At 41.3% G+C, this 14,981-nt stretch overlaps 1 protein-coding gene across 1 annotated transcript in view; it reads left to right on the top strand.

Moving 5' to 3' along the window:
• NIPA2 (NIPA magnesium transporter 2) overlaps positions 1-13,925 on the top strand; it is a 31,473-nt gene extending 17,548 nt beyond the window's left edge. Inside the window, exons 3-6 of the mRNA XM_056555873.1 lie at positions 4,880-4,936; positions 5,055-5,145; positions 5,815-5,975; positions 11,701-13,925. Coding sequence (XP_056411848.1) covers positions 4,880-4,936; positions 5,055-5,145; positions 5,815-5,975; positions 11,701-12,341 — 950 coding nt within the window. The 3' untranslated portion in view covers positions 12,342-13,925. The remainder of the gene's footprint in view (positions 1-4,879; positions 4,937-5,054; positions 5,146-5,814; positions 5,976-11,700) is intronic.
• Positions 13,926-14,981: the final 1,056 nt, after the last annotated feature.

Genomic DNA, 14,981 nt, shown 5'->3' with positions numbered 1-14,981 from the left:
GTTTGTAGCAGTCTAATGCGTAAGGAATGAATATGATGAAATATAACGTTGTGCAAATTGGCACGGTTGCTGGAGCGGGGAAATGAAGATCACTCCCTGCGGCCACTTCCTCGTGCTGTGGCATTTAGTCAGTGAATAGTGGTCCGCTGAGCAGGGGACTCCAGCGCTTGAGAATGGAGAATCAATCCTTGTCAACAGTTAGAAACGGCAAAGTGGATTGCTGGGTGATAGCTAATAGCCAAAGTCTACTGCAAAACCACAGTTATTACTTTCCCCTCATCTCTCCCCTATGTGTCAGTCATTAGTGTCCCTTCATCCCCCTACCCCCATCTCTTCCTCTGTGTCAGTTATTACTCTCTTCTCCTCTCTCCCTGTGTGTCAGTTATTACTGTCTTCTCCTCTCTCCCTGTGTGTCAGTTATTACTGTCTTCTCCTCTCTCCCTGTGTGTCAGTTATTACTCTCTTCTCCTCTCCCCCTGTGTGTCAGTTATTACTGTCTTCCCCTCTCTCCCTGTGTGTCAGTTATTACTGTCTTCTCCTCTCTCCCTGTGTGTCAGTTATTACTGTCTTCTCCTCTCTCCCTGTGTGTCAGTTATTACTCTCTTCTCCTCTCTCCCTGTGTGTCAGTTATTACTGTCTTCTCCTCTCTCCCTGTGTGTCAGTTATTACTCTCTTCTCCTCTCCCCCTGTGTGTCATTTATTACTGTCTTCCCATCTCTCCCTGTGTGTCAGTTATTACTGTCTTCTCCTCTCTCCCTGTGTGTCAGTTATTACTGTCTTCCCCTGTGTGTCAGTTATTACTGTCTTCTCCTCTCTCCCTGAGTGTCAGTTATTACTTTCCCCTCATCTCTCCCCTATGTGTCAGTCGTTAGTGTCCCTTCATCCCCCTACCCCATCTCTCCCTGTGTGTCAGTTATTACTGTCTTCTCCTCTCTCCCTGTGTGTCAGTTATTACTGTCTTCTCCTCTCTCCCTGTGTGTCAGTTATTACTGTCTTCTCCTCTCTCCCTGTGTGTCAGTTATTACTGTCTTCTCCTCTCTCCCTGTGTGTCAGTTATTACTGTCTTCTCCTCTCTCCCTGTGTGTCAGTTATTACGGTCTTCTCCTCTCTCCCTGTGTGTCAGTTATTACGGTCTTCTCCTCTCTCCCTGTGTGTCAGTTATTACGGTCTTCTCCTCTCTCCCTGTGTGTCAGTTATTACGGTCTTCTCCTCTCTCCCTGTGTGTCAGTTATTACGGACTTCTCCTCTCTCCCTGTGTGTCAGTTATTACGGTCTTCTCCTCTCTCCCTGTGTGTCAGTTAATACGGTCTTCTCCTCTCTCCCTGTGTGTCAGTTAATACGGTCTTCTCCTCTCTCCCTGTGTGTCAGTTATTACTGTGTCACAGCCACATGTCATTTTTTAGACTGTATTACTTACCTCTGCCTCCGTTCCTATGATTCCTCTTTCTGCCTCCAGAGTTCAGCATCTGATGTCTTTGGTCAGCACTCAGGTGTACAGCAGCGGATGTCTTAGCTCGGCGCTCCGTTGTCACATGATTGCCGCAGCCAATCAGTAACCTCACTGTGATCCTCCATACTCCTGAGTATGGAGCGTCATTGCCAAGGCTGCTGATTAGCAGCAGTGGTCATCTGACAACACCTTTTAACTCCAGAGTGCAGACCGCAGGCAGAACCGGAGAATCAGTGCAGAATCGGAGGCAAAGATAAGTAAAACAGTTTGTTTTCCTCAAAGGATAGATACTAATTTCAAGCCCTGCTCTGGAAAAATGAAAAATGTAACAGCAGCTGTTTATTTTGATACTTATGGATCTCATTCCAGTGTTTAACACTGTAGATTCCCTATCTACAGCAGGGGGGTGTTAGACAGATGAGGCCCCTTTGATCTAAGGCACAGGGCCCGGCTACTCACCATCCTTAGAGCGACCCCTGTACTTAGAGACCTGCAGGAATGATAGCCCCCTCAGCCAATCGCCAGCTGTTATGGGACTCCATCTTAGCTGGTGACTGTGTGAACGGGTTGTCATTCCCACACCTTCTCTCATGGTGGGGGCTGTTCTGCTCCGTCCTGGAGATCTCTGGGGGCCCTAGCCTCCAGACATTTATCCTGTGGATTGGGGATAACTTTTTTTTAGCTGACCTATCCCTTTAAAGGAGTTAAACAGTGTAGCACCAGTGCATTGTTAAGCACATCACATTAAACAGCTGGCTCTGCTGTTTTTTTGCATCCTGGCCACCTCTGGAAACTGCAAGTAGAATAAAGGGACCTGAGGGAACTTGATTTCAAGATAGGTATGGGGACATTTATGATATATTTGTTGAAATGACCTAATGTCCCAGATGGCAATACCCCTCTTTAACCCCTTGAGGACGCAGCAATTTTTCATTTTTGGACTTTAGTTTTTTCCTCCTCACCTTCTAATAACCATAACTCTTTCAATTTTCCACCTACAGACCCATATGAGGCTTGTTTTTTGTGCCACCAATTGTACTTAGTAATGACATCAATCATTTGAACAAAACCTCTACGGCGCAGGCGGAAAAACAATTTGTAATTTGTGGTGCGAAATAAAAAAATACTGTTGTAACTTTAGGGGGCTTCAGTTTCTACACAGTGCACTTTTTGGTATCTTTATTCTGTGGGTCCATAAAATTACAAGGATACCCAATTTATATAGGTTTTATTGTATTTTACTACTACAAATTTTTGCATGAAAATTAGTATGCTTAATGGGTACTCCAGCAAAAAGCATCTTATCCCCTATCAAAAGGATAGGGGATAAGATGTCTGACTGCGGGGGTCCTGCCACTGGGGCCCCCGCGATTGCCGACGCGGCATCCCAGTCATCCATGGATGGAGCGAAATCTGCTCCCTGTCAGATATCTGGCGATTACAGCCACTGCGCCCCCTCCATTCAGGTCCATGGGAGGAGGCTTGACGACTACGTACTAGCTGTCACGCCTCCTCCCATAGACATGAATAGAGGGGGCATGGCATTACGTCACAAACAAGGAAGCTCCACGCTTCCGTGTTCTGGACGCCGCTGCTGCCGGCCCAAAGATCGCGGGGTCCCCAGCGGCGGAACCCCTGTGATCTAACATCTTATCCCCTATCTTTTAAATTTGTCTTCTTCCGAACCCCTATAACTTTAATATTTTTTGTTATACAGGGGTGTATGAGGGCTCATTTTTTGCCCTAATCTATAGTTTTTATTGGTACAATTTTTGTTTTAATGCGACTTTTTTTATTGCTACTTATAAATTTTTATATGGTAGAAAAAGTGGCTAAAAATATGCACTTCTGGATTTTCTGAATTTTTTACATATACGACATTGACCGTGCGGTATTTTAATAGTGCGAAAGTTTTCGCACACGGCGTTATGTTTACATCTTTTTATTTTAAATAAAAGGGTGATAATTCCCATTTATGAGCTTTTTTTTTAACCTTTTTTCCCCACAATTTTTTAGACCCATAGGGAACTATTACATGCAATCTTTAAATGGCAATCACTGAACAGTGCTGCTCCATGGCGCAGTATTGATCTAGGTTATTGGCACTCCATTACTCCAGGCTTCCATGGCTTTCTGCAGCATTGGAGCGCTGATCGGACAGCGCGGAGGCAGCTGATTTAGGACACTGCAATTTCACCGCTGCTGTCTGACAGCTCCACTGAGCAGTCGGTATTACATTTTTTAGATGCCGCAATCGACTCTGATCATGGCTTATAACGAGTAAATGCCGAACTCGTGCTGCACCATATCTCTGGAATTCAATACCAAACATAAACAGATTTACCAACATCCACAGTCTTAATCCTTGAAAAGCTTTTTCTTTTTCTTTTAGAAAGGCCTATAACACTCCCTGATCTGTCTTTTTTTTTTCTTCCCATCCCTGCTCCTTTAATCTATAGCATCCCCCACATATCTTGTTTCTCTTAGTATTACATATAGAAATCTCAAACATGTAGTTTAGTTTGTCAGTACAATGCACTAATACATGAATGCCTCCTCAATTAAGTGTGTGGTAAAAAGGCACCAAGACATGGTGAACGGGCCAAGCCGGCTGCTGTTAACGGTCCAGCCTGGAACTGACGGATAATGGACATCAGCGATCAGGCTAATGTCCTCCATTTACCCTTCATATTGATTGTTTAAAAAATAAGAGTTATGAATCTTAAAAGTTGAAGAGAAAAAAAAACACAAAAATGAAAATTGTCTTAAGTCCTTAAATGAGCACTGTCATTAAAATAATTTTTTGCATATGATACAGCAGGAAAAAGAAGACATTTTTTTACTCTGTGTAAAACAAATTGTCTTTTTATGTCACTTTCATGGCCTTATAAATCTGGCCTTATAAGTCTGTCCAGACCATATTCCGTCTGCTCAAAAGCACAGACTGTGGTCTCCTGCCGGACAGACAGGAGACCAAACTCAGGAAGTGCAGTCTGGCCATAAGCAGTGAATAGCACTCGCTCTCCCTGTTTCATACACTGGCAGAGAGCGAATGCTATTCACTGCCTATGGCCAGACCGCACTTCCTGAGTTTGGTCTCCTGCCAGCAGACCAATGTCTGTGCTTTTGAGTAGACGGAATGTGGTCTGGTCCAGAAGGGAGAACCCTAGTTGACAGATTTATAAGGCTATGAAAGTGACATAAAAAAAAAAAATTTTTTAGAGGGACTAAATTACAAATCTTATTTATTTTACCTGCTGTATCATATGCAAAAAATAATTTAAATGTCCGTGCCGATTTAAGGGGAACTCTAATAAAATCTGTATATATTAATGGTAGGCTTCCATATTCTGTCAAAATAGCGAGAAAGGAAAAGTTTAGTTTTTAATGCAAATTAATATATTTTACTTTTTTAAAAAATTTTTGTAGGTCAAGGTGGTCATGCGTATCTAAAAGAATGGCTGTGGTGGGCGGGGCTTCTCTCAAGTAGGTATAAAAATGTAAAAAAATTTAATATGTTTACCTACATCACACCTCCTTTCACCGATTTGTACATGTTATGTCTGTTGGGTCACTTACACTTGTTTTTCTATTTTTCTTCCAGTGGGAGCAGGCGAAGTTGCAAATTTTGCTGCATATGCCTTTGCACCAGCAACACTTGTGACCCCTTTAGGAGCTTTAAGTGTATTAGTCAGGTAAGCTGTATTAGTGCTTTATAACTATTCTTCGGAATTGTGAAATATAATTGAATTATGATTGTCCTATCATACTTTTAGAATCACACCAATAAACCAATCCCCTTAAAGTGTACCTGTCGTTAACAAAAACTTTTTATACAATGCAGATACCATTATATGTATATTTGTAATATACATTGGTTAAAATGTTTTATTTTATTTTTTTATCATTTTTTTATGTGATTTTTGCCCCAAGGTTTATTTTTAACAGTATACACTGTAATCTGGTTTTCCCAGCTTGCAGTGTGGCTTGAGACATTACATCCCTAGTCATGTGATCAAGGAGAGCCTGTCTTTGCTTTAATGAGTGGAGCGACTGCTGGGTGGGAGGAAGATCATTCTGTTTTTGCAACAGCTAGAGGCATCTTGGTTAGAAAACACTGGTCTATTGCATGGAATGCAGCTCATTTGTGTTTCAATGGGTGGGATGGCTGAGGTGTGGGAGGGAGAAAAGTGACCTTACATTTACAAACAAGGAATCATGGGATTTATAGTTTAAGGGAACAAACTCCAACAGGAAATAGCCTACAGGAACTCTAATGTAGAACTGGCAGCTTGGCAGAGCATGGCAGCTTTTATGATTTGTCTTTAAATGGTTTGAATGACATCTTATCTTTTATATTTCAGTGCCATCCTGTCTTCATATTTTCTAAGTGAGAAACTAAACCTTCATGGAAAAATTGGATGTGTGCTAAGTATATTGGGATCAACAGTAATGGTCATCCATGCCCCTCAAGAAGAGGAGATAGAAAATTTAAATGAGATGTCCATCAAGTTAGCTGATCCAGGTACTGTATTAGTGTGTGGTGCTTGGGTATGTATGTCTGTATCACCGAAAAAAACACTAATACTTAACTTGTAATAATTTTGCTTAACCCCTTAAGGACCAGGAGTTTTTCCGTTTTTGCATTTTTCGTTTTTTCCTCCCTTACCTTTAAAAAATCATTGCACCTAAAAATCCATATGATGGCTTATTTTTTGCGCCACCAATTCTACTTTGTAATGACGTCAGTCATTTTACCCAAAAATCTACAGCGAAACGGAAAAGAAAATCATTGTGAGACAAAATTGAAAAAAAAAAAACATTTTGTAAGTTTTGGGGGCTTCCGTTTCTACATAGTACATTTTTCGGTAATAATGATACCTTCTCTTTATTTTGTTGGTCCATATGATTAAAATGATACCCTACTTATGTAGGTTTGATTTTGTCGTACTTCTGGAAAAAATCTTAACTACATGCAGGAAAATTTATATGTTTAAAATTGTCTTCTTCTGACCCCTATAACTTTTTTATTTTTCCGCGCATGGGGAGGTATGAGGACTCATTTTTTTGCGCCATGATCTGACGTTTTTAGCAGTCCATTTTTGCATTGATAGGACATATTGATCACTTTTTATTCATTTTTTCATTATGTAAAAAGTGACCAAAAATGCACTATTTTGGACTTTTGAATTTTTTTGCGTGTACGCCATTGACCCTGCGGTTTAATTAACGATATTATTTTTATATTTCGGACATTTCCGCACGCGGCGATACCACACGTTTATTTTTATTTACACAGTTTTTTGGTTTTTTTTTATTGGAAAAGGGGGGGTGATTCAAACTTTTATTAGGGAAGGTGTTAAATGATCTTTATTCACTTTTTTTTCCACTTTTTTTTCCACTTTTTTTTTGCAATGTTATAGCTCTGCACACACTGCTCTTTTACATCGTTCAATGGTTTCTCATAAGAAAACATTGATCGATGATTCTGCCGCTTGACTGCTCATGCCTGGATCTCAGACACTGAGCAGTCATTCGGCGATCGGACTGCATGGAGGCAGGTAGGGACCCTTCGGCTGTCATGTAAGCTGTTCGGGATGCTGTGATTGCGCCACGGTGATCCCAAACAGCTCCCTGAGCTAACTGGCATGGTTTTACTTTCACTTTAGACGTGGCGTTCAACTTTGAACACCTTGTCTAAAGGGTTAATAGCGCACGGCACCGCGATCAGTGCTGCGCGCTATTAGCCACGGTTCCCAGCCGTTGTTAGAGGCCGGGCCCGACCCCCTATGACGCGGGGCCCCGCATTATAGAATGGGAGCGGACTCATGATGTATCGGTACGTCATGGGTCCTTAAGAGGTTAAAAAGGATCTAAGCAATAGGTCCCAAACCATCACAAAACAAACAAATGCACAAGCATAATAGCAGGTACTTGCTCTAGTGCTTAAGCCACTCCTCCCCAATCAAGGTGAGTTTTGGGACCTATTGTTTGGATCCTTTTTAACCTTTTAAGGACGCTGGGCATATGCATACGCCCTGCATCCCGAGTCCTTAAGGACGTGGGGCGTATGCATACGCCCGTGAGAATTCTGGTCCCCGCCGCTAGCCGGTTGGGGACCGGACCGGAATGCCTACTGAAATCATTCAGCAGGCATCCCGGCACATCGCCGAGGGGGGTCCTGAGAACCCCCCCATGTCAGGGATCGCAGAAAATTGCATGTCAATTCAGACATGCGATTTTCTGCTATTCCGGGCTTATCCGGTCTCTGGTGACCCGATCACCCGGAAAATAGGGATGATCGGAGCTGTCAGCGACAGCCCTGATCATCCTGAGGGATAGGAGCGAGGTCGCAGTGCTGTGCTCTCCTCCTATCCCCTGCCATTGGTCAGAACTGATCCTGACCAATGGCAGGGCAGGACAGTGGGTTGCCATGGCAACCCCCCATTCTGCTCACCCCTGGATGTCGAGGGGAACGCGGGGAGAAGATGGAGGCCGGTACCTGGAGGAGAAGATGCCTGGGGACCCCCGATCGTCGCTGGAGACTGCTGGATCCTGGCTCAGGTAGGGAAACTTCGGTGGGGGGGGGGGGGGGGGTGAAATGAAAGTGAAAGTAAAGTGATCTTTACTGTGGCAACCACTAGGAAGGCCAAACTGCAAAGACTGTCTGGGCATGCTGGGAGTTGTAGTTTTGCAACATCTGGAGGGTCACAGTTTTGAGACCTATGTTACAGTGGTGCCCAAACGGTAGCCCTCCAGATGTTGCCAAACTACAACTCTCAGCATGCCTAGACTGCCCAGGCATGCTGGGAGTTGTAGTTCTGTAACATCTGTCCATTCAGATTTTGCAATCTTCATGAAATTTTTGAAAATTGCTGCTCTACTTTGAAGCCTCAAATTTTTTTCAAAAAGCAAAAATATGTCCATTTTATGATGCCAACATAAAGTGGACATATTGTATTTGTGAATAAAAATTTAATTTATTTGAAATATCCATTTTCCTTACAAGTAGAGCGCTTCAAAGTTAGAAAAATGCTAAATTTTTATGAAATTTTGGGATTTTTCACCAAAAAAGGATGCAAGTAATTCCAAAAATTTACCACCAAAATAAAGTAGAATGTCACGAAAAAACTATCTCAGAATCAGAATATTCGGTAAAAGCGTTTTCGAGTTATTAATTCGTAAAGCGACGGTGGTCAGAATTGCAAAAAAGGACTCAGTCCTTAAGGGGAAAAAGGGCTGCGTCCTTAAGGGGTAATCAAAATTATTAAAAGTTAAGTCTTAGTGTTTTTCTCGGTGATACTGTTTTTGTTTGACACACTACCAAGATCAATTTACGGTGATTTTTTGGTATGCATGTCTGCATCTATCTGTAAGGAATCTGACTGACATGTATTCTATCAACAGGTAACATTTAATTGGTCTTACCTTGAAGTATAATTTGTGTGCATAGCTGAAGGCTATAATACAGAAGCAATCTCTGGTTATTAACCTGTTTACAAACAATGGCATACAGTTACAGCATGGGTCGGGTAAAGGAGTGTGGCTTTTGCTTGGGAGCATCCTACCTGCTGGGTGTCAGCTACTATATGCAGCTTACACTTGCTGGTAATGACAGACAACAGAGATCACTCCATTGCTGGTCTTTTAACAGTTTAGATGCTGTGATTAATAGTGATCACGGTATCTAATCAGTATTCAGATAGGTCGTACAGAAAAACTGATTGGCACCCCTGCATGTAGTTGCAGGGTGCCGATCAGTTGTCACAACAGCCTAAGGCCTCTGTGCCTGCCATGGCTGATCTGCATGTACTAGCAGAGCACTAATCACACAGATCAATGTGATGCAGATTTAGCCTAAAAGTTTTTATATAATCTAAAATCCTTCCCCTAATAAAAATTAAAATCACGCCCATTTTAGGAAAATGCAAAAGAAAAAAAGACTATTTTATAGCAACACAAAATAAAAAATGATCCACATTTTATATAGTTGGAATCAAAACTGCACAATTGCATTTTTTCTTCAATTCTGCCCTACACTTTTTTTTTTTTTTCTGGCTTTGGGATTTATTATATGGTAAAATAAAGGATGACTCATACGACGACAGTGGAAAAATAATTGGTCTTAATAGGAGGAAGAAGAAAATGTGAGAAATCAAAATTTGGGGGGATGAGAAGGGGTCAAAGTAGAAGCTACAGCATGGACATCCTAGAATTTAGCACAGACCACAGTCAGTCTGTTCTGTACTGGTGTTTACTGTTGTTGTATAACTGTACTTATATTTTTAGCTCAATATGTATTAAATAAAAATCAATGGTACTTGGGGTTATGCCTTGTCCTGTTTCTCCTCTTTTCTAGAGTTTATTATGAATATATAAAAAATAATAATAATAATAAAACATAATATAATATATGGCAGCATAAATACATACTGTGCAAATACATGCTCAGTAGCCTGAAATATTCATGATGGGCCACAACGGCTCACCCATTAATGATTGGCACCATTCTATCAATACTACTTACACCCAATCAAGGGCAGGTGGACTGGCATGAATATTGGGGACTATTGAGCACCCGCACACTCAATCAGGTATGGAACTAGAGATATGTAAGTCTACTATCCAAAAACCATATGAGAAAAGTAGACTAAAACTTCACATTTATTAGTACCGTTTAAAATTGTCCTCACAAACCTGGACAACAAGAACACACATATTGTGCACAAAACCCAAACAAATGGTGTGAATTATAACAAACTTGCTCAGGTTTGGGCAGACGAATGCTGCCAGGATAACTGAGCAGACAGAAAAATTTGATGCAAAAAATAATTATCAGCCTCGCTATCTCCTGACCCTAGCCCCATGGCTCAGGGCGGGGGAGATACAGGGGAGGACAATGGGTGGGGATGGCTGGGGTACCTGTTTTGATACTATTCTACCCCTAGATAGCCTACTCCTAGGCAGAGTTAACGTCCCGAAAAAGATGGCCGCCATGCTGGAACCTCCCATTATACTTGCAGTCCCTACCGCACTCTTACTGACTTGCTATTGTCACAAAAGCTACCTCTCTGTAGGGACAATAAAGATAATCAGGATGTGCAAGTATAATGACTGTGTAAATAAAATGATACAATGTCACCCACTACTGATGCACAATAACGTGCTTCCTCTCTGCGATATTCAGTGAGCCGTACACAAATGCATGGTGGGAAATAGAAGTAAATGCATGATGACACCTTCCCTGGCAGAAAAATATCCTCCATACTTTAGTATTTACACATTGCATTAGACAATATCTATTTTAAATAATTAGTTATATGAGGCAAGATATACAGACAAAAGAGGTTGATACTTATGTTTCTGATGAAAGTGATACAGCGAATCTCGCGAATCTCTCGACGCGTTTCTTATACCCATATCTTCAGGAGATGTGTGGGGTTATCAGATGGGGAGCGCGCCATACTGGATTGTACACTGCCTAGATGTGGCCGCTCCAGAGACCGTGGCCAAGGCAAAGTATGATCCAGGATGTTGCGCTCCCCATCTGATAACCCCACACATCTCCTGAAGATATGGGTATAAGAAATGCGTTGAGAGATTCGCTCTGTCACTTTCATCAGAAACCTAAGTATCAACCTCTTTTGTCTGTATATCTTGCCTCATATAACTAATTATTTAAAGTAGATATTGTCTAATGCAATGTGTAAATACTAAAGTATGGAGGATATTTTTCTGCCAGGGACTGTGTCATCATGCATTTACTTCTATTTCCCACCATGCATTTGTATACGGCTCACTGAATATCGCAGAGGGGAAGCACATTATTTTTGTGCATCAGTAGTGGGTGACATTGTATCATTTTATTTACACAGTCATTTTACTTGTACATCCTGATAATCTTTATTATATTGCATTAGTTATACATAGGGTCCTGTCCCTGCAGAGAGGTAGCTCTTGTGACAATAGCAAGTCAGTAAGCGTGCGGTAGGGACTGCTAGTATAACAGGGGAGGTTCCTGCACGGGGCTTTCCTTTTCGGGATGTTAACTCCGCCTAGGAGTAGGCTATCTAGGGGAAGAATAGTATAACAGGTACCCCAGCCATCCCCACCCATTGTCCTCCCCTGTACCATGGCCTCTATTGATACCAGGTGCATGACATGATCCTTTACCCAGTAAGGATACTACATCAATGTCAGATTGATGGCTTTTGTGCTTGACTAACTTCACATTCTTTTTTGTCCTGTAGGTTTTTTGCTTTTTGCTACAGGAGTGATCATTGTCTCACTTATCCTCATCTTTGTGGTTGGACCAAGTCATGGCCAGTCAAATATTTTGGTCTATATCTCTATATGTTCAGTCATTGGAGCCTTGTCTGTCTCATGTGTTAAAGGACTGGGAATTGCTATCAAGGGACTATTTGCTGGAGAACCTGTTCTGCGGAATCCCTTGTCCTGGATCCTATTGATCAGCCTTATAGTGTGTGTTAGCACTCAGATTAACTACTTAAACAAAGCTCTGGACATCTTTAACACCTCTTTGGTGACACCTATTTACTATGTATTCTTCACCACCTCGGTGCTTACTTGCTCTGCTATTCTATTCAAGGAGTGGCAACACATGTCTACCACTGACATGATTGGCACCTTCAGTGGTTTTATGACAATAATCATTGGAATCTTTTTACTGCATGCCTTTAAAGACGTGTCCCTTACCCTCTCCAATCTGCCAGTTTCTCTCCGAAAAGAAGAGCGTCTCCTAAATGGGAACCTTTCCAACAACATTTATGAGCGTTTGAATGGGGACGAGGAGAGCCACCTTTGTGACACTGACATGCAGATAAATGACAACACAGCTTCTCGGCGCAATGGAAGTCTAACGCCATTTTAAAGTATGAAAATATCTTCACTGCCAGCAAAACCACACATGATCGTAAACTGTTCTGATGGGTTACTGGGTGAATATGGAATATTTAAATTGCCTTTGACATTTTGCTCAGTGACTTTAAGTAATGCATTGCCTTCTGGGTATCTGTAGCGCTATTCTGCCGCTGCTCGTGTTCTGGACCAATAGGCTAGGGAGCAGTGTGCAGAGCGGGTATAAATAAAATATCCTGGACAGTTTCTAAACCAAAATATTTTCCTATACTGCAGCTGTGCCACTGAAAGTATTTAAAGGGGTTTTCACTATTGCATGTGGGTGAATAAATCTGTGGGTATCCATTCGCCATTTTTAAACAATGGTATAGGGCAGCAGTATGTGGTGGTGTGAACATAGGTGGACAGGATTTACCCAGGGAAGACCCAAAGGGTTGCTTTAAGTTCACACCCCAAAATAGCAAGTGTTCTTTAAAATATTTCATGGTGAAAATCTGTTCTGCATACAAGAAATTCTTGTTCTGTAGTAGACTTTACCACCCTGAATGTCTCCAGCTCTTGTTGACCGATGGGTGGTGAACCATGCTGTGAACTGGATATCCCACAAAGGCTACTACAAGTTCTTAGTATACATGGAGACACAGCATGTTAATGACCACAATGGAAATCTGCTTTAAGGTGAACCATCATGAAATAAGGCAGAATTGCACTTTTATGTGTCATGGCATATTATAGACCAGTATTCGTCTGATGGCCTAGGACCAGAAGGTAAGAAGGCCGTACCGGCTCTCTTTCTGAAATGACGGTACTCTTTTGTGATTCTTTCATTCTCAGAGCTGGTATGAACCTGGGAGTGAACTGTGAATGAATATATTCTCACTTGAATCATTTTGCTGATCTCAATAAGTTTGCATTTCACTAGCAATTTTTTCCTTTTTTTTAACCCCACCGATCCAGCTGTGTAGACAATCATTTTTTTAAGTTGATATTGTGTGGACCAATTTGTGTGCAGTTAATTTTGCCTTAGGCACCATTTATATTATTTTTCAAGCTACGTCGCTGGTATACCAGCAAAAATATATTTTGACTAATGTATCTATTGACATAGGCCACACCTAGTTTACTAGTGACTACATTTGGCCTGTTCCCCAGGAGGAAAAAAAAAAATACTTTTTTTTTGTTCACAAAGTAGTGTCCCAGGATAAAATCTAGTGTACATTAATAAAACAGACCACACATAGTCACTAGTATAGTGGTCAATTAAAGGAGCACCAAGGTGTACACCAGGATACCTAACCTATGCCTGCAACATAGCCTGAGAATGTGATGTGGATGGAGCCTTACACACTCATTTTCATTTGTTCTTAATTTGAGCATGGGAACTGTACAACATTTTTAAGTTTTGTTCTAAAATATGTTGCACTGAAATTTTAACTGTATATAAACATATGGGTAATTTTTGGCTCTGGATGCATAATGCTCTAGATTTTCATCCTCTGTATGTTAGATTTGCTGCATTTGTATAAAAGGGGAGTGGGTAAGTACTGTTAAATTGTAAAACCATAACTTATTTTGAAATAAAACGTTTCAGAATGTATTACAGTTATAAAGTATTTATTTTTACATTGTGCATACAGTTGATAACTGCTCACATGGGTTACCTAAGTGCCATACAAATTTGTCATTGAGACTGCATGTTTTTGGCCACCATGTGTGGGTGTGCATTTGGCTTTGTCTGCATGTTATGGCGTAAGAACCCAGCCTTATTCCCAATAGCCAAACTACTGAAAGAATCCATGCTGTCTAACTATAGGCATGCCCGTTTTTGGCACTACAAACAGTAAGTACTTATCAGTGTATTGTACTTTTGTAATATCGTAATCAGTCTTGGGCTATGTTTATGCCTTTTTTTCTGTCTATACAGTGGTCCCTCCAAGTTACAATATTAACCCCTTAACGACGCAGGACGTTAATGTATGTCCTAGTGAGGTGGTAATTAACACACCAGGATGTACATTGATTGCAGCCAGGGACCCACCGGTAATGGTCGACATCAGCGATCATGTGGATGTCCGCCATTAACCCCTCAGATGCCGTGATCAATACAGATCACGGCATCTGCGGCCATGTGGTCACTAAAATGGATGATCGGATCGCCCACAACGCTGCCACGGCGATCCGATCATCCAGAACGGCAGACGGAGGTTCCTTCACCTGCCTCCGCCACCTTCCACGGGTCCTCTGGTCTGAGATCGAGCTGACCAGAGCAGAAGAGGACCAATAACACTGATCAGTGTATGCTCTATGCATAGCACTGAACAGTATTAGCAATCAAATGATTGCTATAAATAGTCCCCTATGGGGACTATTAAAGTGTAAAAGTAAAGGTTTAAAAAAAAAAAAAAAAAAATTTTAAATTCCCATCCCCCAATAAAAATGTAAATTGTCCCACTTTCCCCATTTCACCCCCAAAAAGTGTAAAAATTTTTATTAATAAATACAAATTTAATAAACATATTTGGTATCGCCATGTGCGTAAATATCCGAACCATTAAAACATAATGTTAATGATACCGTACGGTGAACGTAAAAAAAAAAAGTCCTAAATTGCTGCTTTTTTATAACCTTTTATTCCCCAAAAAATTGATTAAAA

Source organism: Hyla sarda, chromosome 2 (assembly GCF_029499605.1).
Source record: "Hyla sarda isolate aHylSar1 chromosome 2, aHylSar1.hap1, whole genome shotgun sequence".
Classification (NCBI taxonomy): domain Eukaryota; kingdom Metazoa; phylum Chordata; class Amphibia; order Anura; family Hylidae; genus Hyla; species Hyla sarda.
This window is presented reverse-complemented; position numbering and strand designations above follow the sequence as displayed.